Source organism: Spinacia oleracea, chromosome 6 (genome assembly GCF_020520425.1).
Source record: "Spinacia oleracea cultivar Varoflay chromosome 6, BTI_SOV_V1, whole genome shotgun sequence".
NCBI classification, from domain to species: Eukaryota; Viridiplantae; Streptophyta; class Magnoliopsida; order Caryophyllales; family Amaranthaceae; genus Spinacia; species Spinacia oleracea.
The window spans coordinates 135569461-135596472 of NC_079492.1; the positions used below are offsets into that span (position 1 = coordinate 135569461).

The window sequence follows — 27012 nt, forward strand, 5'->3', positions numbered from 1 at the left end:
AAACTGGGAGACAAGGTGTAGTTAAGGGGTCATCATACATTTGCATGTGAGAAAAAGCTTGTGGTTCCCTCCATTCTCTCATTCTTTACACTAGGAATCGTCCACATAAAAGTGTAACAATGGTTTTTCAAACCTTTATTTGGTACCCTGTCTGGCTTTTTTTATCCTTTCATAACCACCAAATCATACCAAAAGTAGTTTTTGATCACCCATTATGATGACCTTTACTCTAAAGTCCCAGCACACATCGTGACTTCCAACTGAACCCAAATTCGACCCATAATGCCATTTCTGATAAACTACGGAGCACTTCGTATTACAGGTACGGTGTTTTCGGAGTAGCTTTGAGTCAATGTAAGAAATAAACAACGCAGAATTGCTAATAAAAATTTTGGAGCAGCACAAAAACATTTTATAAATGTGGCAACTAAATTCCAGATAGAGTAAATCTGTACTTAATTCTATCCATAAACAAATACTTACTTCGTATATACTACTACAGGTCTACAGTACATATCTGTACTAAGTTCTGGAAGAGTGGAAGAAGTATATCTACATAATTTTGTCAGGAAGTGTTTCAGAAGGTTATGTGGTGTAAATACTAGACATATCAGAAATTTACATGAGAAAGGTTGTAGGAAACATCTACAACCTCTCTTTATATTGCAGCTACAGACGATCCAAATCCAACGCTAAAATCGAAAGCAATGCAAGACAGCTGACGCTTGTCTGCGTCCAGAATCTTCATCTTAATAGTGTAGGAACCCTGTCACATAATCATATATATAATTAAAAAGTGAAATTAAAAAAGGACCATTTCTGCTTAAGAAATAAAAATACATCAAACCACCATGAAGAACACACGTATATAATATAAAGAACAAACATATATATACACAACACACAGACACATTATGTTGTAAAGGTTCTAGCCATTGAGATAGGTAATACAAGTCGGCAATAGAAAATGAACAATGGAAATTGTACATTTGAACTCGCTCCTCCTCATTCCTATTGATTAAAATTCTTAAGCAAAGAACACTTTCTAACTGCTTGCTTAGGCAGTACAGCAATTTAAACCCAAAGTCCACCTCGTTTTTCTTTCCTATTGACGTAGAGTTATTTGGCTAACTCCCTCAGTCCCTTAATGTTTATCCTATTGGGGTTTGACATGCTTTTTACTAATGTGAGTGAAAAAGTAGAGAGGAAATAGTTAGTGGATAGTTGTGGGCTCCAATACTAAAGAAAAAGTAGACAGAAATAAGTTGCCATATTAAGAAAATGAGCAAACATTTAGGGATATCACATAACGGCATACAAGGATAACATTTTAGGAACGGAGGGAGTAGTATTAACAAATCACCAAGGAAACTTTGTGAATTTGAAGAATCCTTTTCTAAACAAATATAAATTTTAAATTAATAAAGTATAAGAAATAGCTTCGGAAGAAGGGTATAACTTAGAGAGTAAAAGTGTAACCTAACTTTAAAACTAAAGGGAAATAGTGATCAATTATCCAACCAATAAAACAAACCCAAAGATAAATACCATATATATATATATATATATATATATATATATATATATATATATATATATATATATAATATATATATATATATATATATATATGATATATATACTCCCTCCGTATTTATTTAAGGGATACACTTGCCTTTTCCGACCGTATTTATTTAAGAGATACACTTGCCATATTTAGTAATTTATCAACCCCACCATCTAATTAAATAATACATCTAATTTACCAAATGACCCACCATCCTATTAAACAAATAATTTCATAAACTCACCCCACCTCCCACCTCCCACCCCCCAAAATGACATGGTCCCCACTTGATTAATTATTAAAATATCTATCCAACCCCACTTGCTTTATTATTTTATTACATTCAATTTTTCTTCTTAATATCCGTGCCCGGCCAAGTGTATCTCTTAAATAAATACGGAGGGAGTATATATATATATATATTATTTTTTTGATTTGGAAGAAAATTAGGTGGGGTTTACACAAGAAAGTCCAACCTAAATATCCTTTCAGATGAGTACATATAGCAACTAATTGATTTTGAAATAGAGATTGAAAAAATTTATACTCTGTAGTTGCTAAACCTCTTCTCTGGCTGGCTAACTGTACACCTTATATCTAAAGATTTGGTCCATTTCCCACATGCTCAGTCTTTTTTTCTTTTTTTTTTTCTTACAGGAAACACATGTTCAGGCTAAAAATCTGTTTAGAAGCCACTAGTTCAGTTCTCACAAGATACTCCAGTAATTAATATGTCCGGTTATGATATATGCAGCCTTAAGGGCTAACTATAAGCATTAAATATATTTCTTGAAATGGTATTAGTTTGTGATTTTTTAACAAAATCACGTGTCAATCAGTATTATTAAGGTGTAAATGTGTAACAATGCTTACTTTTCCACTTTTAACTTCTCTTAGGCTGTATATATCAATTTCCCAACATAATATCCTAGAGTTAGTTCTTTAAGGCATATTTTACAAATGTTGCTGAGGACAGTGGTGCATCGGCAATAATTTCACTTAGGCTGCATATATCAATTTCCCAACATAATTTTTTTAGAAAAATGAGCCCAAATTCATCACAGAAAGAGACGAGCACGCCAAAAGCACACGAAGAGGAATCCATATCCACAAAGTGTTGAAGTTGTGATAGTGAATTGGAGAATGTCTTTGTGGTTTATACTTTATAACTCCGTATGAACTATACGTGAATCCCAAGGATGCCAATACATTTCAGTTCCCAATAGTTGTGAGTAAGCAAATAACCTTATCCGGAAATCCTACCTCTGTTAATAATTTAGTCCTAGCAATCATAGTTATTAGGTATAAAATTAGGAATTTAGGATTACCAAATCAAGCCGACTCTGACTATTGAATACAGAAGTTTATAATTTTTCAAGAAAGTATACAAAAGATAACTCACCGGTGGAGTAAATTCTGGCAGAACCTGGGAATGTGAAATCATAAAATCACCCGTTGAAACTGGACAAGAAGTCTCAGTGCATAAGTCATGGGTCTCACTATGCACATGCCATCCAAAATACGCAACATCAAGGTCCAATCTCCCACCAGAGATGGCCTTTCCTGAGGAGAACACATGACCAAAATGATGTTACAGAGAGGGAAAAGAAGATCATTAGAGGAACAAGCATGCACAATTAACAACACCCTCTGACACTGGCACGGAAAAAGTAACTTGATTAGATTACTAGTTTATCATCAGCAAAAATCTATAACTCTATAACAATTGATTTGGTAAACCGACCAACCAATAAACCAACTGTAGAAATCTAGCAAAGTTTGGTAGCTAAGGAGGCTGTACACTGGAACAGCATGCAATCCACACTGGAAGTACATTTATAAGAGAAGGAATTATACTAATCACCAAAAAATCTAGCAACAATCACCGTTTTGCTAATAAGATTTTCTTTAGTCAATTTTTTTTCTTGTCTTTTGACTGTATGAGGTTTGTGCTTGTAGGGAGTTTGTTCATATTGCCTTTGTGGTTGATAGATTTCCCTATTTACCCAAAAAAATAACACCCTTTTACCTGTGTTCTACTCATTAAAAAGGCTTTATAATAAGTCATGTCAGATAACATCTAACTACTTTCAATGGCAACTCTGGAGGTAGCTATTTCTACAGAGTTTCTAACACAGCATTTCCGATAAGCGGCACACTTAGCAGTTAGTACATCAAAATGCATGCTTGATTATTGACTACTTGTTTCAACTATCCTCACTTAGAAATAGTAGTGATCTTATTTTCACTTCAAAGAAGACCTTTGCCATGAGTCCATGTTCTGCCATGAGATGACAGAAGACTATATCCAACCGACTATCAACAATAGTGCTTCACTACAAGCATCAGTATAAAACACTAATACTCATTCCTTGACACCGTCACCAAGGAAAGCGCAAATAGTAGTTAGACACTGTTTTAAAACACTGGCTTTTACTTGAAAGGGAAAGAGGAGTTATATTTTTTGGGACATCAGCATACAGTAATGTGGTAGTTTACGTTGAGGCGAAAGGAGTATAACCAGTCCCTTGTTTAGCATAGAATCTCAAGTATTTGAACATTTTTTAGGTGAAGAACTTACCCGTCTTCCAGCCTAAAACGTAAAAGATAAGACATTCATTAACAACTACAATTACTACATACAAGTCTGGTACAGGTTAAAGATATTCTTGAGAGTGGATCAACTTAACTAAATTAACAGATTAGGGTACGGCAGTACTCCAAGTTTATTACTTAAACTGTTATACTTATAGGGTGTAGTTATCTTATCAGCAATAGAATGTGTCGCAATCAGCTACACCAACCTGGATATTTAATAGACTGAGAGCTCCAAGTGAGTGAAATCTCGCCCCTTAAGTTCTGATGATAGGTTTTCCAAGTTACCCTTATTTTGCCTAGTGTTCCCTGTTTTATAATTCCATTTTTCGCACAAAAAGCTTGCAAGAGTTCACCATTTCAGCTCTTAGCACATTATATTATAATATCCACAACGAACGATAAACGACCAATCATACACGAGGATCCTGTCAATGTAGCTCTAGGGACAAGGGTTGTCATAATGTGGCAAGCACGGAGCACCACAGCTGTTTAAGTATAGAGAATTTTTCCACAAGTATAGAAACAAAGATAAAGCATACAACTACATAAACCAAAAGCTATCATGTATATGAAAAATTGAGAGGCAAGAAACTGAAAGCATTTAATCTGAAATGAACATTTTTGAGACGATTAAATAACCCAATTTACCAAAATCCGAATCAAGTATTGTACATAAGTCAGTATCAGAACACAAACGAAAAATCCGAAAAAAGAAAAGGAAAAAACATCTAAATACGCAAGGAGATAGATTAACCGACCAGTAGACGCAGAGATGCTGAAGGTAGCTGGTTGACCTCCAGTGACTGGACTAGGTGATATTTCAACCCCGCTTACCTTCACTTCATAATCAGCTTTCTTATCTGCAAAGAATATAATGTCCTTAAACTCTGACATGAATCAAAAGGAAATCTTAAAAGCACCAAAACAGTTACCCCCCACCCGTCTCCCCCATGTTTCTAGCAAAATGTAGAATAGATATCAACAATTGAGATTTTGCTTCTTCAAAGATCTGTACGCTCCACTGTCATATTTCATTGTACAAAATCCGGACTCTCTTCCAAGCCTGAGTTTTGCATTCTGTGTTGGAGACAGAGGAGGACTCATCCAGGTCACATGCACAATATCTGATGTTATCTATGCAGATTCTCATCATACTCAAAACTACCCAAAACCCACAAAGTAGGACGAGATGCATCTCAACTCATTTCATCGTTATCTTCCAGGAAAAGCTTCAACCAACCTTGACCATTGAATCCCTATATTCCCCTACAGTCCAAATGCCCATTCTGTTGGTGCAGTGCACATTCAAATCCATTTTCATCCAGGTTCTTCGCGTGCTTCAATTTATTATTTTTTGCTTCTTTGTATCAGATTGTTTCTCTCGGTTGTTCCTCAATAAGGTAGGAATATAGCCCCTAGTTTATTGGTGATGGTTAGTGACTTAGTGCTCTTAGAAATTTTCTAGCATTTTCACAGTATTGACTTATTTAATCTTCTTCTTATCTTTAGAAAGGTGTGGGTACAAAAAAATACTTGTATCTTGACAGTCTGGGGTAAAACCATTTAAAAGAGAACCCAAGAATTTCTGTAATCGGGATTTAAGAATACAAGGGGTTCATGTTTTAGTTGTAGCACAACAACTTAAGTTGGCGGGACTTTGGAGTTAGAGTTGAAACTTGGTTACAACTTCCAAAATCATTGTGTAGTTTAAAGTTGCAGTAGAATGGACATGAACTTCTCACATAAATCTGCTTTCCTATTCTGTTTGCATTCTGTTATATAAATTTTCGATGAAGCTGGTTGAGATACATCTTTTTCAAACAATTTTATTGGTCAATAAGGGCCTCGTTCATAACTTAGTCATAGGTTGCAATTTGCAAACTTGCTACAAAGAGTTTAACACTTCAAATATTTATTTAAAGTTGGATATTCTCAAGTTTATCCCTTGAGTGTTTCTACCGCAACTCACAACGTCCACCCAATTGAGTATTAGCATGGTTTCGAGTTCTTACTCTTTCAATGGTCTTATCATTGTAAGCTCTAGATCTCTTGTTGTTGTTGTGAGTAATGTCAGTGGATATTGTCTAAACCTTGTTGAATCTGAACCATTATTCTTCTTACGCCAAAACACCTCCTTTACTCACTAGTCAAGAAATTCCCCAAAAGCCTTCTCATGCCCCACTCAATGAAATTTACAAATTGATCCTATATTCATGTATTGGTTTAAAATTGATCCTATACAATGCATAGCGATGATTCGGATAAACCAATAACTTTTACAAGTTCCAATTTTATCACGACAACCATGGAAATCATGATCAGTTGTTACTTATGTGCTCTAACTTCCAAGTTCTTACTAAGCACTTCTGCATTACACCATCAGAAATAGCCTAAAAAATCCTTATTGAAATCCAAAAAATTTATTCTTTGAAATATTTTTGGATTCAATTGTTGCAATAAGGGAAATTAATTCATAAATTAGGCAGTACTCCTTATTATGTTTCCTCTTTACATCAGAAAACCGTACAATCCGAAATAAATACTGCAATCAGTACTATTGATAATTCATAACAAAATAAATTAGGGAATTAAAGTGAAATTGGCGCTATTTACCAAGGCCCAATCAAACAGAAAAAATAATAATCCCATAAAAATAAAAGAGGCAAGGAAGAATTACCGCAATAGCGAATATCGGTGGCGTAAGCGGGAGGAGAAAGAAGAAAAAGCGAGAAAAGGAGGAGTGTGATCGTCGACAGCTGAGGCATCATCGTTTGTTTGTGTTCTTCAATCTGATAGATTCTTGTGTTGGTGAGAGAGAGAGAAAGGCTTTTGAATTGAAATTTGAGGGAAATTTATACCAACTGATGAGTAATTGGTAAAGTTTAGTGGCAGCAGGACTCCAGAAGAACGGTTGTTGACTTCTTGGCGCTTCGCAGGACTCTTGTCAACTACTCCGTAGTCCGTACGAGTAAATACTTGTAAATGTGCCCACGTATTCAGGATTGCAGTAGAGGGTATGCAAAAAAATTACATATTAATGACAAGTTTCTCTAAACAGAGCAACCTAGTAAAACTAATGAAAACAAGTATGAAGTGGTTGAGTTAAAAAAAAAACTATTAGTTGTTGGTAGCTCAGATTCAAACCCAGGTCTAGCGCATATCATTAGGCTTCTTTTACCGGCAAATCATATTACTTTTTATGAGTTTTATCTGCTTGTTAATATTTTAACCTCAGCCAATAGGGTGTGCAAGTGTCTACCCATGGTACACACTGCATCCGCCCCTGAATGTGCCTATGAGACATTGAGACTAATGAGAGTATGACGGTGTACGAGGATACTCTTCCCGTGAAACAAGATTACGCCATGTTCTGCAAAACTAGCTTTTGCGGGTAGCGATTAGCAATTGAGTAGCGGGTAGCACCGTAGCAGTAACGGATGACGGTTAGCTGTAGCGGACAATTCATATGAGTGATCGGTAAAAAATAGCGGTTAATATTGTTTTTTTATAAGGGAAAAACCAGGTTAATCTCTTTGAGAGGGCAAATCTAACTCATTCTTTCGGATGATGAGGGAGAGGGAATGATCAAAAGACGAAAACCATAACGACATAATAAGATAAGAGCCGCTTTCTTTTGCCGTCAAGAAATCCGCCGCTTGATTGACTTCCCGGTAACAATGAAGGATCGAAAGTGAATCCAAATTTGATAAATCCCGACTAAAATCCTCAACGAGCCTACAAATCTCCCACGAGACCTGCCAAATCTTGTTCATTGAGTTGATCACCAGCAAGCTATTCCCTTCAATAATGAGATTTTTGTACCCATCGCCACTGCACTTTTGATTCCTTCTCGAAGCGCCGAAACTTCAGCAAATAAGATGGAGTCCTCCGGGGTGAAGATCCTTGACTCCCGCCACTAACAACGCTCCTTTGTCATCGCGAATAATAAGCCCCAAACTTTTAATAGAACTTCCTCTTTTGGCACCATCGAAATTTAATTTGAAGAAACCGGAAGGAGGTCGGTTCCACGCTTCTTGCTTTTTTGCATGACTAACACTTTTTTTAAGGCAAGTGGAAGGAGAATGTTGCTATTCGACGCTAGATCACATCTTTATGTGGTTAATGATGAAGCAAATAATTTCTATGACTGATCTTGTTTCATTTCTAAACACTATTACATTTCTAATATACAAAATATACCACCAAACTTTAGCTAATTTTTCTATGGAAGCCTACCCCAAGGAATTCTTAATGTAAATTAAGTTATCAATCAAGAATATATGGGGATCAAGGGAAGTGAGACATCAACCATGTGAATGGTTGAGATGACTAAAAAGGTCCTCTCCAAATGGACAAGAGAGGAACAAATGCTCACTAGATTCTGTATGGTGGGTGCAAAATTGACACAGGAGAGTAATCGAAACATGACTTCTAAAGAGTCTTTTCCTTTAATGGAAGAGCATCACTGCAAATTTTTCAAAGAAAATTTTTAATCTTCGAGGCTGCCTTTAGTTTCCAAATCTAGTTGAAAGGAACTCTATTCTCTATTGCTAGAGAAAGACCTTGCATGCACTAAGCAAGCAACAGTTTTTGTTGAAAAGTTACCACTTGGGTCAAGCCACCAGAACATTTTTTCTTCAATGTCATTCCTAGGAATGGGGATTGCCATTATTTTAGACGTTGTAGTGTAGCAAGGGAAGCAACTTGTCTTAATTTATGCTCATCCCATTGCTTATCTATGTTTATGAATTATGAAACTTGTTTTTGTGTGGTTGATGACTAGTAGAAAATTTTCTAATGAGGGAGGGGAAAACCCAATTAGCTTCCCAAAAGTCAATGTTCGATCCTTTCCCTACTTGCCACCGAATTCATTTTTTTTAGGGTAGGTCTTAGCTTCATTAGATTACGCCATTGGCAGGACACATTTGAGGTTGGTATGAAATCTAACAATGAAGCATTTTTAAGATATTTCTTTTTAACAAGTTGTACCCAAAGGTTTTATGACGAAGAAATAATCCTCCATAGGAGCTTTAGTTCCATGGCTTTATTGTTGACTTCTGCTTTCCTAAAGCCTAGGCCTCCTAAGCACTTTGGTTTGGACATTCTATCCCAAATTACCAAATTCGGTGATTTTTAGGTAGGGTCCTTGTTCCGAAAGAATTGTCTATAAAATTTGTCTAACTTCATGTTTAGGGAATGTGGAGGGTAAAACTTTGCATTTGGTAGTTTTCTTTAGACGCTAAATTTGACTGGATTAAGATTAACTTTCCACTTGGTTAGATGGTTTTGAGTGGAGGGGAGAATGCTAGCAAACGTTTCATATGTCACTCTACTATCAATAATTTGGTACCCAAGATAGTTACCGAGTTCTCCATTTGGAGAATTATCTTAAACTTATCTACCTCATCTTGAAAATACAATAAAAGCTACTTCCTCCATTTTTTTTAATTGCACCATCTGGGATTTCACGCTTGCCAATGCACTATTTTAACCACTAATATCTCTCATTATACATTTTTTAAAATTATAAAAAATTGATAATTTGAAAGTGTATTTCGAGACGAATCTAACAAGATCCCACATGAATATATTTTTCCTTACATATAAATCACAAAAATTAACTATATAAGAATATGTGAATAGTGTTAAAACCAAAATGGTGCAATAATTAAAAAATGGAGGAAGTATATTTTTTGTTTAAAGCTTTACTATAAATTTATCAAACACTGCCCACTACCTTTTAACGCTACATTTTAACGCTTGACAGAAGCTACCCAAACACTACATTTACCGCTAATCACTATCTTGCCAAACACTTATATGGAGTAAAATTTACAAGTATCGTTTTAACTAGGTTAATACGCTACCTCAAACGTTACCGCCGAACACGCCCTTAGTGTTATCAACAAGCTAAGTTTTATGGGTTACTGACTCTTGAAGATTTTGATGTCCATATAAATTATCGACATACGAAATACTCTTCCTAAGAATTAAATTGTTAAAATCTTCAAAAAAAAAAATTAGAAAATGTTGGAACATTGTTTACATATAAGATTGTACTTCCCCGTTCTATATATGATGATGTTCCAGTTTCTACTTTTCATGCCAATGTACATTTTATATCTTTAATTATACATTCGTAAAATTATATTGAGACGAATAAAGCAAGATTTCATATGAATAATGTCAACATTCTGAAAGAGAGAGCACTATGGAGTGCTACCCAATTTTATTTATAGGAGTTGATCTTTATTAATCTCCAACCGTATCAAGCAATGCCTTGACTGGCCTAGTGAAAAAGACTTCACATGCCTACCAAAAGATTTGGGGTTCAATCGCTGTCCATTGACACTTTGAGAGAGGGTTCCTTTACCAGTTTACCACTCCCACACTTTCAAAGTGTCTATCCCGTTAACTTGGACCGAGTTTACCAGTGTGAGATTTCGGCCTAATAAAACACTTCATCTTTCGTATTAAAAATAGCATAGAATTTTTTTTATTGATTTCCAAGCATATGCCCATTTTTCATATAATTTGCACGTCATCGCATTCTATTCACAAGATTTTCACTTCATTTTTCTGAATTTATCTTAGGCTCTATTCCGTTCGACTTATTTTGACTTATTTCAGACAAAATAAGTTCAGTTAAGTTCATATAAGTTCAGATAATACAAGTTCGACAAAAATAAGTTTTTTTTTACAGACATTTTCACACGCAGATAAGTTTATTTCAGACAAAATAAGTTTTTTTTTCCAGATAAAATAAGTTCAGATAAGTTCAGTTAAGTTCAGATAATATAGTTTCAGTCAAAATAAGTCGAACAGAACGGAGCCTTATTTGAACTCATCAAAATTTATTTTAGTTATTAATTGTACTCAAGTAACCTTTACTTTTCGTTATTTGAATTAATCTTAATTTACTTTTTCCAAAATAAGGAGAAATAATTAGGTGGCCTGAACACAGCCTTACCATAATACACCATGTCTTGCATAGTTGCATGACTCCCATTGAAATAAACAAGTTTTGGATTTTTGGAAATTTCTTAAACCAGAACTAAATATGTTTGCGTCAGTTTATGAACTATTTCTTGAATTGAAGTATACCTTTCAGTCTTTCACGTGAATCGTCCATAGGGTGAGTACTATCTTGTACTCCGTATAAACACAATTTATATAAGTCCGTCAATAATGTTAGCAGGTTCTACTCTTAAAATCGCTAATACTATTAGTGTAAGAGGTTTTATATTAGATATTTCTAAAAATAGTGCCTAGCTAAACTGCTATGTTGGCATAAAAAATGAGACGATGATAACCTGTAACAAACCATCACAATGGTTATGCAACAAATACATCCACATCTTCAAGCAATTTCACGCAATTTTTGGCAAGGCTCCAAAATTCCACTAAAAGTACACCACCAATTCCACCATATGCATTAATTTTCCAAAGTCTATAAGTAAAATTAGTGAATATTCACAAAAATAATTTCGGAGTATTTAATACGTCGATGATCCCGATCTAGATTAATATAATCCACCTCCCTAATTGACTCTGAAATAGGATCAAATGATGTAGAGGAGCAAGGAGTGGGGTATTAGGGTCCCTTAATACTCGCATCGTTTTAGTAACAATCCTCAACCGTCTTAATATTTTTTTTTCGAATAGCTATACTGAGAGAATATAAATTACTTAATTACTTTATACTCCCTCCGTCCCTTAATACTCGCATCGTTTTAGCTGGACACGCTTGCCAATGCACAACTTTTACCAACAATATCTTTAACTACATATTATAAAAACTTATAAAATATTAATATTTTAAAAATATACTCCGTATATTAAGATGAAGCCAACAATATATTATATACTAACATTTGTTTTCATATACAAGAAATAAAATAAGATCAAAGAAATTATATAAATAGTGCAAAAAGTCAAAACTGAAGTACGTAGTATATGCATAACAATAGCCGTAACATCAAGTTGTTGAATCATGCTTGCGACTTGCAAGTTACAACGCACCAAACAATTCAACCATTTTGCCTAAAATAATTTATAGAATAAGATAATTAAAAATTTGGATAATTGAGCTCCCTTTGGACCATTTCCTTGAATACAAAGCATATTGTACATAGTTGTAATTAAGTAATCCATATCTCCATTTACTTCCATTAAAGAACGTGAATTGCACGAAGGAGGTCAAGAAAGAAAAGACAAATCCATCAACTAATCATTCTTTAATCATAATATTAATATATAATTAACTAAATTATGGCAATCCAACTAAATGCTTTGAAGAGCTGAGTTAAGCAGGGCCCTTAAGAAACACTAAAAGTTATACAAGTTATACATCACCTCGCATCTAATACCATTACACTATGTATGTCAAAAAAATAAAGTACATTACACTAATTTAATTATTTGACCTACCAATTAATGAAATTTAGGCCAAGGTTGTAATTTGTAACGGAACGTGTCTTGTTCGTAAGGTCCTTAAGAAACACTAAAAGTCGAATAAATTATAAATCACCTCGCATCAAATACCATTATACTAACTTCGTAGTAATTATTTATTTAACCTATACATCAGTGAGGTCTCAGCATGTGTTGTAATTTGTAACGCCCTTTATCTCACTTACAATTTCTTTACGACTCATTCGAACAGACAATAATGCAGAATTTTTTACCTCTCTTAATTTCATATTATAAAAAATATATTTAGAGATAAGAATTTCACATGGAATCTAAAGACTAGACCTCTAAATTTTTTATTTAAAATAAATAAATCATGACTTCAAAATTCAAATACATCTTCCCTTGATTAAGACTCCACCTATCCATTTGCATTACTCATTAGTTGACTTTCTAAATAATCTATCACCTCCCCTAAATAACCAACCATACGTTACTACATTATTTTTCTCCTCAACCTTTCTTCCATGGCTTCATCTTTAAAGTTGAACATAGTAGTAATCCTTCCCTTTTCTCCTCACTCGAAATCTCAACGTTAAAGTTGATCAATCCCTACTACAAAAACACCCTACAGAAAAAGCATACAAATTACACAAAATAACAAATTAAATGAACACGGCGGGTTCTAGTCCAACCACCGTACGCGACGCCGTGACAACCAACACAGAATTCACCGGACACAACAACGACTCCGTAGGCGGGTTTACCTACGGCTTAGGAGTATCAATAGGCATCCTTGTACTAATCACAACCATCACCCTCGCTTCCTACTTTTGCACCCGCGATGAAGGCGGAGCCACCGCCACCGGTCAAGAGGCGGCGGCGGCGCAACAAGGTGGAGAAAGACAAGGCGATCATTGCGTGATAGAAGTGGAAGGGATCGACGAAGATACGCTCAAGGCATACCCAAAGTGTACATACTCACAACTAGAGAGTAGTATTAGCAAGAATAAGAAAGGATCAACAACTACAACAACAGTGAATTGTTGTTCAATATGTTTAGCAGATTATAAAGGGAAAGATATGTTAAGACAATTGACAGAATGTGGGCATGTATTTCATCTAAAATGTGTTGATCCATGGCTTAGAATTCATCCAACTTGTCCTGTTTGTAGGACTTCTCCTTTGCCTACCCCTCAGTCAACGCCTCTTGCTCAGGTTGCTCCTCTTGCTTCCACCAGAATTGCCTAATTTTATTTTTATTAATTAATTAAATATTAATAGTTTTTTTTTTTTGCTGTTTATAAGTGATTTTTATAAAATTATAAGCCATTGTTTTCCGGGCTCTGACAATTTACAGAGCAAGGAAATTAGTTTTAGTTTTGGTGGTAAATGAAGGTTGTTTAATTTGCAATATAGTTGACCTTTTTTTTTAAGAAACACATTTTCTGGCCAGATTATACTTGAAAAGTTGTATAAAATTATAAATGATTACATTTTCCTTTGAAGTTACTAGAATGATGTTCACCTTGTGGATATGAACTTTGTACGGGTATGTAGCGGCGGTTCTATGTTATGGCGTGGGTAAGTCCGTTTTTGCAGGGTGGAAATTTTAAGTAAACTGTTTTGAAGGCTCATAAACTTTGTCAAATACAGGAGTTTAGTCCCTTAATTTTGAAAATGAGCAATTTAAGGGTGCGTTCTATTCACATGATTTTCACTTATTTTTTCTGAACTTAATAAAACTTATTTTAGTTATAAATTATATTTGGTCAACCTTTATTTTTCCTGAACTTATCTTATCTGTACTTATTTGAACTTATTTTTCCTGAAATAAGTGGAAATAAGGTGAAAAAAATGGTTTTAGTCCCTCAACTTTGAAAAGGAGTAGTTTAGTCCCTCAAAATTGATGAAATATGCTGCATTTTGCCTTCTGCCACTAATGTCTGTTTAAAAGCATTAAAAATAAAGGCAAATTAAAATAAAAGTCAAAAAATAGTTACTTTTACTGGTAAAAATTTTTAAAATAAAGGAAAAATTGATATTTACTAAAAAAAAAAAAGCCGTTAGAGCTCTCAAAAAACAGAGTATTTAACAGTCCATGTACACATAAATAATTAAACACTTCCAAAAAAAAAGTCCTTCTTCTCCATCACCATCTCCGTGTTCCTTCTCTGTTGCTTCACCATAGCTGACTCTTCTCCAGTAAAAAGGTAATTTTCTGCCATTTTTGTAAATCCATTTAAGTTTGCTTATTTTAACAATACTTAAACATACCTAGGAATAACTAATTAAAACAGTAATGGATTTGCAGTATGATGAACAGGGCTATGTCTTTGTTCACCAGTGGTGATAATTCACACCCAGAGAGGTATTATTGTGGATTGACTGGTGAACAAAGACATAGCCTGTTCATCATACTGCAAATCAATTATTGTTTTAGATGGATTGGTGAACAAGAACTCACTGCTTGGCAAACAAATGTTATATTAGGGTTAATGCAAGAGATACGACTTTAGCCTGTCAAATTTTGGCGTCGTTGCCGGAGAAACGGTTTAATTTTCTGCTATTAATTTTGTGGTCTAGATTATTTTGTTAACTCTCGGAGAACTTCCAGTTCTTTGAGACCATGTATATATTTTCTTTTCTTTAGTCTTTTCGTTGAAAAAAATGGATTATTATTCTTTCCCTCAATTTGTAAATGAGCCATTTTGGGTGTATTTCGATAGATTAAATGATTTTATTGGTTACCACAATCTTAATCTTTGGGATTCTTGTGGTTTTGCTTACGGTGGTTTAAATGAGTATACAAGGAACGTGATAGAAAGTAGATTTAATGGTGATTTTCAAGCCTTGTCTTTGGATGATATGTGGGATTACTATATGTGGTTTGCAAGGGATTCGTATGAGCGTGAAATGGTCATTCATGTTCCATGTGCTAATCCAAATTATGAGCATAATCTACATGTTTCTACCCCTTCTCCCTTGAATTCTTGTTATAATGAGGTGCATTTTAATGTTTATGATAATCATACCTATTCTAATGACTTATCTAACCCTTGCATGGATATAAATGTTTTGCCTCATGATTCCACCGTTGCTTCTCCTGTGTATTATTGTGAACCCTTGCCCAATCCTGTTCAACCCGAATCAGAAAGCAGAGATAGCTTCTTAGAGGAATTAAGAAGATTAAACTCTAAGATTTAGATTCAGTGTACTAGATCTCAAGAGGCTACTAATGAGATTGTTAAAGCTAGTAAGGATGCTCTTGGGAGATTTAGAAAAGTTGAAGAAATTATCAAAAATAATGATTTGAGTTGTGTTGGGGATGAGGGTCAATTGCGTGAACCCATAGGTAACCAAGAGAGTGAGGAACCTATAGCGGAGGTTGAGGATGAGTTGGAAGATGATGTTGTCACTGTTGGATCAATGGATGAAGGATTTATTAAAGCTGAAAAGCCATATGTTATAGAGCAACTCCATGAGGAAGTTGAAGTTGATAAAACCCTTGTTGTTGAGTCAACCCTTACCCCTCATATTCCAAGTCCAAGAAGGGTTAATCTTAGCCCTGTTTGCACCGTCTCACTCCCCTTCTCTTTACCCATAAAACCTTTGCTTGAAAACCTTCCTCCTCCCCCCGAAAATCAAAATCCTAATGACCCAATAGAGTCTGTTCCTCTTTGTGAATCTTTTGCAGGTACTTGCAGTACTTACAAAAAAGAGGTGGATGCTTTGCAGAGAGCTCTATATGGTGAAGAGAATTTCCACCATGAATGCCAAAACACAGAGAGGGCTATTTCATTGATCATTGAAGTTGAAGAATCAATAGTCCGCAAAAACAACTTCCATAAGGAGAGTATGCCTACTTTCTCGATCTTTTTCTTCTTTTTCCTATACTTCTTTTATTATTGTTTTTATTATTTTTCTTCTTCCTTTAGGCATCCCACTCCTTACTGGCGTAGAGTTCGTTGGGATTTTATGCAAATGTTGTTGTTGATTATCGTGCATGTCTTGTTGCACGAAAGATGTGCGAGTGCGCATGACAAGCTTTTGCGCTCGTTGGTTAGTTATTTACTAACCAATCTCTTTGCGGGAGGCACATAAGAGTTGGAGCCAGAGGGATTCAACGAAGATTGAGTCCCTCGTTCTCCACTCCTTTAAGCACTGAGGACATTGCTGAGTTCGGCTTGGGGGAGGTATGTGATATTGCTTTCTAAAGTAGTTTATCGCTTTTCAAAAAAAAAAAAAACCAAAAATACGTTTCTATGAATACAAAAACCATGCTTCTCTGTGCCCCTTGATTGGAAACTGTTTTGATTCTTGGTTTTTGATGACGAGCATTATTGATTTGTTAACCATGATTTGAGATTCGACTATTTTGATGCCTTAACATGAGTCAACCTTGACTAACTGTTTGTGGACTTGGTGTTGGGTTTGTTGATTTGGTTAGGGATGTGTGTTAGCTTCCTGGTATGTTATTGATTTTGAGTATTGGTTTGCAACTGTTAGTAATGTTTTATGGCTCACATGCATGCACATTGAGGAGGATGAAGGCATTTCTTCTTTTAGGTAGCCTTTAGACGATCTTAGATACATTTGTTCCCTTCGCTCTACCCATGTTGTTTCCTGTGCCCTTTTATTCGGTAACTAACCAAATTATAAGGCCATTAAGCCCCATTGATTACTAGTCCCAAGCTTGGCTTGGGGTAGCTATTAGTGAGTGAGGTGAGGGAGTTGTAGTGTGCTTCATTTGAGCACAATTTGGGTATTGGAAAAAAAAAAAGGGTTCTTCGTACTTTTATGTGGTGATCAGAAAAAAAATATATGATGAGAAAAAGATAAGAAGAATTGAGAATGTGAAGGATCCCAAAAGGGAGAAAAAGAAAGAAAAATGAAAAAAAAGAAAAGAAATTGAGCTAAAAGAGAAAAAAATTCATTGCTTTCGGAAAAATTCAAAGCATTAATTTCACTCAAGTATTGCAATTTCATATTCTTATGAGTGATCGGTTGTAGAGATGAAAAAGGCGAAAAAGTATTATGTGGTTTATTTGTTGCATTCTCATGTGTTGAGTGGGAGAGTTGTGGTCATTGTTTATTTTTTATCATGGGATTTACTAGGATTTTGGCTCCCCAAAGCTAATGCTTTAAGCTCACATTCTATCCAAATTTACCGCACCCTTACCTAAGCCTAACATTACAAGCTTTGAAGACCTTCCGACCTTTGTGCATAGAGTCATATTAATGTGAAAGCAGTTGTTTATCAATGCAAGTTATGACATGACATATTACGAGTTGACTGCTAGGTTGAGTGCATGTTCTTTTAAACACAGGACCGTTGTGAGTTTGGGAGCGCATTGTTCACATACATTATTGGGAGGAGATCGAATGGGTACATCTTTTACCCGCCACATAAATGAGTGAAGAGTGTGTGAGCACTAGTCTTGAATTCCATTGTGCACTTGTGGTTCGCTATGCGTGACGATTGTTATGGATGATTTGTGGTCGAATGGACTTGATTGGTTGGCATTGATGCATACTTGTTGGATTTTACCTTGAATCGTATCCATTGCTTTAAGTTGTGTTTGGGGTTAAGTTGATTTATGTATTCATCGATGATTTTTTTGCTTAGGGACAAGCAAAGATCTAGCTTGGGGAGGTTGATATGTTCATATTTTATAGTGTTTTTACCCCCGTCCCTTAGTACTTTTTGATCTCAAATGAGCTCTTAAGAGCGATTTTTAGTACTAATGTGCTCCTTGTAGTGTGTTTGTAGTTTCAGGTTCATCATTGTAGGAATTAGCATATTTGTGTGCGTTTCCTACTCATTTGAATCAATACGTACTTTCGAGAGCGCAAACATTGAGTTGGAAGAGCTTTCAAGCAAAGCGAATAGTGAAAGAAGTAGAAAGCCGACACTCGTCTATTCTTTTGATCATAACTAAAGTTCTAAAACTCCAAATGCAGTGATTTTAATTGGGTTAGATTCTAAATTTCAAGATCTTTCCAACAAATGGTCATTTTCCTAATTTCGATAAATAGCGAAGGAGTTATAATGTTTTGAAGATAGAGTCTTTGTGCAGTTTTGCACCGAAAACCGGTCGGGTACGAGTGCATCAGGGTATTTGGACAAAATTCCGCCCAGCAGGTTGCACCGAAAACCGACCGGTTTTCAGAACCCGACTAGTGTTCGGTGCTTTTCCCTCTTTTAGTCGGTTTCGTCCTTATATTTTTGGGGGAGCCTATATATATTAAACTTAGTTTTTCTTAGAGACGAGCTTTAATTCCGTATCTTATTTTCCTAGTTCTAAACACTTAGTTTTATTTTAGCACTTGTTTTCTTATTCTCTTAACATCCTTATCAAACACTTAGTTTATTTTAATCAAAGTTACAAGCTTTAATTATTCATTCTTCATTCCTTAAGGTATTAATTCTTTCTTTGCTTTATTATTCTATTTGAATTATGTTTTCAATGAATATGTTTGCTTTAGTTGTTTCAATTATGTGTGAGTAGTAAATTTTCTAGGTTTTAGGGGATCCATGGATGTATGATTGGGATTGGATTGGATTTAATTATTGATTGTTGATTGTAATTTCTATAGCTTGTTTTAATTGTTTGTCAATTCTGTTCGGCCGGACTATTTTGATTGAGTTTGATGAATCTTATATTATGCGCAGAGAGGTATAAATCTGATGTTCTTGGTCTGTGGCTATTAGATAGGAATTGTTTCTAGTACATAGCGAGAGTCTGCTAGTTATAATTTCCTAATGAATTCATAAGATTCGAGATATGCATGTTTTCCTAGTTATGATTATTGATTGATTGTTGTTGCCCGTTGTCCAATCCTGGTCTGCACTTGTGGTGAACCGTTGCCCTAAATTCCCTTAATATTGTTATTTTGCGATTTAATCATTGTCTTAGTTATAGTTATAAAAACCAACACTTTTATCAATTTCCCAATAGTCTAGATCTCTATTTTAGTAATAGAAAGAACGTCATTTCCCTGTGGATTCGATCCTGACTTCCCTTGCTATTTAGCTAGTGATTTTAGGTTTATTGTTTATTAGGTGATACGACTTTAGCCTGTCAGTTCACGTAGTCTACCATTTCTTCAAGAGTTGGGACACAAAAATTCGAAAAAACATGAACACGTCTTCCCATCGGGCTAATATGAAATTCATTAGTTGAGCTTATACATAATATGTGCTTATCGTTTCACAAATACTTGCAGTATTCTCAATAAACACAAGTTTTGTGGAAGTTTCAACCATTAGTTACAGATTTTAACATGTTGGATATTAACATCACTTTATTAAGGGAAGTTAGCCGAAGTTTATCTTTCAAGTGGGTTCAGGTCAACTAACTAAAATATTGAACATTTATTTTATATATTATACAAAGTACATATATTATATATTATATTATACAAATATTGAACATAGTATATAAGTACATATACTAACACATGTAACAATATTCCACTAAAATTGAAAAACAAATACTCGATTTTTATTTTTGCATAATCCTCGATCTACAGAAAGCTTGGACCTTAATAGTTAATAGAGATGTTAGTTGGGTTTTATGAAGATCGCATTGTCGTCAAGAAGGAAATGACACAAAATTTTCCCTGGTGCAATAGTAAGAATCTTAAAGCCACCATATCTAGGACTCCAATTGTTGGCGTCATGGTGACAGCTCAACAAAGCCTCTACCTTCCCCCGTCCTTGTCCAAGCTTTGGAGTTTGAGATGATAAGCTCGCCCTTACAAGCGGTGGCACATGAACACACCCAAAGGGAATGCATCCTTGACGGAACTTACAATTTTGCTTACATTCCCAACACTTTTCACACTTTTCACACCTCTTACACGGTAACCACTAAATGTTAATTGTTACTTAAATTGGATTCTTCAAAAAAAAATATGGAAAATATCTATACAATCTAATAGGATGGGGTTTAAAGTACATTCCCACTAAAATGTGATATAATTAACAAATATTCGAGGATATATATACCTCCGACTAACTTCCATTGATAGAACTTTAAGGTCTAAAACCGACGGTTGAAATTGTGGGTTCACGTAGTCTATCATTTCTTCAAGAGTTGGGACACATAAATTCTGAAAAAACTTGAACACGTCTTCCCATCGAGCTAATATGAAATTCATTAGTTGAGCTTGTACATAATATGTGCTTATCGTTTCACAAATACTTGCAGTATTCTCAATAAACACAAGTTTTGTGGAAGTTTCAATCATTAGTTAAAGATTTTAACATGTTTGATATTAACATCACTTCATTAAGGGAAGTTAGCCGGAGTTTATATTTCAAGTGAGTTCAGGTCAACTAACTAAAATATTGAACATTTATTTTATATATTATACAAAGTACATATATTATATATTATATTATACAAATATTGAACATAGTATATAGGTACATATAGTAACACATGTAACAATATTCCACTAAAATTGAAAAACAAATACTCGGGTTTTATTTTTGCATAATCCTCGATCTATAGAAAGCTTGGACCTTAATAGTTAATAGAGATGTCAGTTGAGTTTTATGAAGATCACATTGTCTTTAAGAAGGAGATGACACACAATTTTCCCTGGTGCAATAGTAAGAATCTTAAAGCCACCATATCTAGGACTCCAATTGCTGGCGTCATGGTGACAACTCAACAAAGCCTCTACCTTCCCCCCGTCCTTGTCCGGGCTTTGAAGTTTGACATGATAAGCTCGCCCTTGCAAGCGGTGGCACATGAACACACTCAAAGGGAATGCAGCCTTGTGGCAACTTACAATTTTTCTTACATTCCCAACACTTTTCACGCCTCTTACGCGGTAACCACTAAATGTTATTTGTGACTTAAATTGGATTCTTCAAAAAAAAATATGGAAAATATCTATACAATCTAATAGGATGGGCACTAAAATGTGATATAATTAACAAATATTCGAGGATATATATACCTCCGACTAACTTCCATTGATAGAACATTAAGGTCTAAAACCGACGGTTGAAATTGTGGGTTCACGTAGTCTATCATTTCTTCAAGAGTTGGGACACATAAATTCTGAAAAAAACTTGAACACGTCTTTCCATCGAGCTAATATGAAATTCATTAGTTGAGCTTGTACATAATATGTGCTTATCGTTTCACAAATACTTGCAGTATTCTCAATAAACACAAGTTTTGTGGAAGTTTCAACCATTAGTTACAGATTTTAACATTTTTGATATTAACATCACTTCATTAAGGGAAGTTAGCCGGAGTTTATCTTTCAAGTGGGTTCAGGTCCACTAACTAAAATATTGAACATTTATTTTATCTATTACTCTATACTAAAAGAGACACCAAGAATGACACGTGTCATTTCCTGGTGCGATTTTTTCCCGCCAAAATATTTTTTTATTTTTTTAATTTTAAAATAAATAAATTACATTATGTTCTTTTAGGAAACTAAGATTAAAATATATTTTAATTATCATAGATGTGTACTGCATAATATATTATTGGAGGAAAGATAAATCAATATTATTTTTTCCTTTATGATATAATTTTATTTATGTATTATTATAACTTTTTAATCTGATAAGAAATATAAAAAATATTGATAAATGAACTTCTAATGTTAGTCTACTATTAATAATATAATACATGGTAACTGGTAAGTAAGAATGTTAATTAAAATAATAATACATGGTAAGTAGACTAACATATAAGTTTATTTATCAAGATTTTACTCAATTCAAAATATGTTGTATTTGACTAACTCGGTTATGCTCGGGTCTTTTCGAAAATTAGTCTTGAGTCATTCGGGTTTGGTTAACGTTGTTAGATCGTTCTACATACAAGTAAACGACTATAATTTTTAACTTTGTATAGTAATATGCAAATTTAGTTCATTTGAATATTTTTTTACACAACTTTGAATTTATACTTTTTCATTTACCTTTTTACTTTCATGTTTTCCTAATACACAAGTCTTTTAATTATTATTAAAATAATAAATTCTTTTCGTAATAGCCGTGCGTTGCACGGGCCCTGAACTAGTATATTATACAAAGTACATATATTATATATTATATTATACAAATATTGAACATAATATATAGGTACATATACTAACACATGTAACAATATGCCACTAAAATTGAAAAACAAATACTCGGGTTTTATTTTTGCATAATCCTCGATCTAGGGAACTTGGACCTTAATAGTTAATAGAGATGTCAATTGGATTTTGTGAAGATCACACTGTCGCCAAAAAGGAAATGATACACAATCTGTCTTGGTGCAAGATTAAGAATCTTAAAGACACTACATTTAGGATTCCAATTGCTTGTGTCATGGTGATATCTCAATAAAGCCTTTATCCTCATCTCGTACTTGTCCAGGCTTTGATGTTTGACATGATAAGATCGCCCTTACAAACAGTGGCACATGAACACACCCAAAGCGAATGCAACCTTGAGGCAACTTACAATTTTGCTTACATTCCCAATACTTTTCACGCCTTTTACAGTTTTACGCGATAACCACTAAATGTTAATTGTGACTTAAATTGGATTGTTCAAACAAAATATGGAAAATATATATACAACCTAATAGGATGGTGTTTAAAGTACATTTTAACTAAAATGTGATATAATTAACAAATATTCGGGGATATATATATATACCTCCGACTAACGTCCATTGATAGAACTTTAAGGTCTAAAACCAAAGGTTGAAATTGTGGGTTCACGTAGTCGGTCATTTCTTCAAGAGTTGGGACACATAAATGCTGAAAAAACTTGAATGTGTCTTTTCATCGAGCTAATATGAAATTCATTAGTTGAGCTTATACAGAATATGGGCTTAACGTTTCACAAATACTTGCAGTATTCTCAATAAACAAAAGTTTTGTGGAAGCTCAATCAATGAATTTCAACTTAGTTCGATGTGATGACAAAAGTTGGTCACTGCTATGTGTCCCTAATCTTAAAGATATAGGGCCTGTTTGGCCAAGCTTCTGAAAATCAACTTCTGTTTCTTAGAAGTAGTTTTATAGAAACTGTTTCTAGAGCAACACTTCTTAGAAACACATCTGTTTGGCCGAAAAATTTAGAAACACTTTCAAGAAGTAGAAATAGTTTTATGTTGTTTGGCCTATTTTATATTTATAAAATTTATTTTATCCATTATTAACAATAAAGTAAACCATGTTAAAATATTTGTAAGGAACAAAACACGACCCTAAGTAAGATTATAATTAACAAAACAAAAAAAATTAAGTTAACAAAAAGTTAGAAAATAAATAAATAATCGATAACAAAAAAATTATTAGAATAATGACACTTGTTCTTTAATCACTTTCTTCCACAACATTCCACAGATTACCAAGTATAACCTCCCCCAATTCCCTAAACAACCGATCAACATGCAAAACCATCAATAACTTTCCCAATTCTTACATCAAACAGACAAACACTAATCCATATCCTTGAAAACAGTATTGGAGACGGAAAATTGTCAATTCATCTTAATAAAACAACCAATTCACAGCAAAATTAGCCCCATAACATCAACTTTCTCTCTCCTCCTCCATTAATCCCCTTCTAAATGCTCTACTTTTTAATTGGGTCAATCTCACTCGTATTTTTTGGTTGGAAAATAATTATATGAAGTTAAAGCTCAACCCTTTAATGGAGGGAGAGGGATAATTGTGGAAAGATATGGGTTTTGTTTTCATTTAAGCCAAGCAAGTGAATGTGGTGACAAACAATTTTGTTTTGAAAGTGATGAAACCCAAAGGGAAAATACGGTGTTCTGGGAATGAATTTGATGGTGAAAAGTGGGGGTTTGCTTCTTGTTATGACAAATACAGAGGGAGTTGACAATAGCAATAGAGGAGATGAGAGAGAAAGGGGTTGAATATGGAACAACATAGGTGAAAACTGAAGGAAATAATGCCCTTGGTCCAAGTATGCATTCTATGTTAAGTCTAATAAATGCGGTTCAGTATTAATTAACAAGTTAATAATTCAGTGAGATCAAGTGAGCTGAATGCCTAGCTAGAGGCCGCTTCAGTTCAAGTGCAATTAATGATATTAATCCACAGCTTACTCTTGACTGAACCCGTAGGGTCACACAAATAGTACGTAAACGGATCAAGTATTTAATGGCATTAAATACTCTATCTATGGATATTCGGAATCGACGGATCTTGGTTTCAGTGGGAGCTGAGATCGTCACAGGCAAGAAATGAATACTCCGGAAACGATGATATTGCCGGAAACGGAAATATGGATCGTATCGGAAATATAAATATTATCCAAGTCGTAGATGTTGCCGGAAACGGAAACATGGTACGTATCGGAAAATATTATCGGAAATGGAAATATTACCAGAATCGGAAATATTGCCGGAAACGGAAATATTGTCAGAATCGGAAATATTACCGGAATCGGAAAATAATTCCGGAAACGGAAATATTAAATATTTGTTCGAAACGGAAATTAATTCCGGAATCGGAAATGTTAAATATTGTTCGTATCGGAAATGAATTCCGGAATCGGAAATTTAATCGGAAGCGTATCAAACGAATAAGCATCGGACGAGGCCTGCCGGACGAGGGCCCAGCACGAAGCCAGGCCATCGCCCAGCAAGCCAAGCGCGCCACACAAACAGCCACGCCAGGCCCAGCGCAAGGCCAGGCCCAGCAGGCCGTGGCAGCGCGCACAGCGCGCGCAGCGCGCGCGGGTGCTTGCGTGGGCTTGTGGCTCGCGCAGGCCTCGCTGCGTGGGCTGCTGCTCGCACGCACGCATGGGCGGCCCATCGAGGCTGCCGTATGTGTGTGCGTAAGTGTTTGTGTTCGTGCACGTTTCCTAAAACGTGCAGAGTTCGGTTAATGATTAAATTCCTAATTCTATTTGATAAATTAATTAAATTAGAGTTCTTGTAGGATTCTAGGTTTAATTAATTTGTATCTGAATAGGATTCCAATTCCCTTTCCATAACCCTATAAATATGTGGCCTGGGTTCACAATTTATGACGAGTTTCAAAGTATTCAAAGTGAGTTTTTGAGAGAAAAATTCAGCCACACATCTTGCTCAAAAGTGCCGAAAATTCTAGTACCTTAAGGGCGATTCTAGTTGGTCAATCTTAAGGCGGATCCGGACGTGCTGTGGACTATCTACGGAGGGACGACACTTGGAGTCCTAAAGACTTGTTCTTGCTCGGTTCGGGCGCAGCTAGGGAGGGCACGCAACAAAGAGTATGCATCTAAATTATGCTATATGATTATGTGTAAATAATATGTAATCCTGGGTTAATGGTTGTTTCCGCATGATTTATGTAATATCATATGTATCATAACCTAACAGTGGTATCACGAGCCCCTTATTATTTTCATAATCTAAATTGCATAAACATGGTTAAATATTACAAATTTGCAAGAATTAAAAGGGGTGATTAATTTTCGTAATTGTTAATTAATTGCAAATTGCGTTTATTTAATTATACGTACGCAGTTTTTCGGCAGTTTCTTCGTTACTCATCCAAATCGAGTGATTTTTGTGTCAATTCCGCATGTAAAAGGCATTCTAAAATTTTGACAAAAACAGTATTTTTCTGCCAAACCCAGAATTCTCAAATTCGAAGCCTAACTATGACTTTTCGAAGGTTTTAGTTTTTCGAATGCAAAATTTCGTAAATTTAAGATGTTAAATTAAATATTTGCGATTCTTGTTGATAAATCTTGAATTTTTGATTGACCTACTGCATATGTTTAACAAGTTTGAATGCCTAGTCTTGTTAATTATGCAATCTAATTTGTAATTATGATTAATTTGTTGAAAATTAGAATAATTTAGAATTAATTTGATTTTCATAATTAATTGTAATTTAATTAGAAACCTATGATTAAAAACCACCATAAAAATTGTAAATTTATGATAAATTTTAAATTTTTATGACCTAGACTTGAATCCATAACAATCGGAAATCAATTGGATAATAAATTTTCGATTTTTTCGCCCTAAAATTATGAAATTAATATTATTTATTAATTTGTCATTAATTTTAAATATAAATTTTAAATTTTTATGCGATTCGTTCATAAAACTTGCACGCACGAAGCAATGGACGCTTCGTGTTACCCTTAAGGGGTGTTGTATAATGCGGGCATGCGACGACGAGCAAGGGAGCTCGTCGCCCGTGCGGCACGAATGCAATGAGCAAGGGCGTAGTGCACGAGCACAAGGCAGCAGCCCTGCCTTGTGTCGTGGGCCACGAGCAATGGACGAATGGGCATGGGCGAAGGGCGAGCCAAGGCAGTCGCGTGTGGGCAGCAAGCAAGCTGCGCCACAACGCGCACTGCCTCGCGCAAGCGCGCGCAGCCTCGCGCGCAGCGAGCGCAAGCTCGCGTGCCACGAGCGCTGCGC

At 34.9% G+C, this 27012-nt stretch overlaps 3 protein-coding genes across 3 annotated transcripts; 1 reads left to right on the plus strand and 2 right to left on the minus strand.

Moving 5' to 3' along the window:
- Nucleotides 1-410: 410 nt before the first annotated feature.
- LOC110799397 (uncharacterized) lies at nucleotides 411-7096 on the minus strand. Its single transcript, XM_022004658.2, has 4 exons — nucleotides 6843-7096; nucleotides 4924-5025; nucleotides 2970-3130; nucleotides 411-766 (listed from the first exon to the last, which is right to left on the minus strand). The coding sequence occupies exons 1-4, from the start codon at nucleotides 6931-6933 to the stop codon at nucleotides 659-661; spliced, it is 462 nt and encodes a 153-aa protein (XP_021860350.1). The 5' UTR covers nucleotides 6934-7096; the 3' UTR covers nucleotides 411-658.
- Nucleotides 7097-13009: 5913 nt separating this feature from the next.
- On the plus strand, nucleotides 13010-18979 carry LOC110799393 (RING-H2 finger protein ATL70). Its single transcript, XM_056833454.1, has 2 exons — nucleotides 13010-16433; nucleotides 16516-18979. The coding sequence occupies exon 1, from the start codon at nucleotides 13247-13249 to the stop codon at nucleotides 13826-13828; it is 582 nt and encodes a 193-aa protein (XP_056689432.1). The 5' UTR covers nucleotides 13010-13246; the 3' UTR covers nucleotides 13829-16433; nucleotides 16516-18979.
- Nucleotides 18980-21130: 2151 nt separating this feature from the next.
- LOC130463639 (BURP domain-containing protein 5-like) lies at nucleotides 21131-21630 on the minus strand. The gene is made up of 2 exons (XM_056832828.1): nucleotides 21554-21630; nucleotides 21131-21461 (listed from the first exon to the last, which is right to left on the minus strand). The coding sequence occupies exons 1-2, from the start codon at nucleotides 21628-21630 to the stop codon at nucleotides 21131-21133; spliced, it is 408 nt and encodes a 135-aa protein (XP_056688806.1).
- Nucleotides 21631-27012: the final 5382 nt, after the last annotated feature.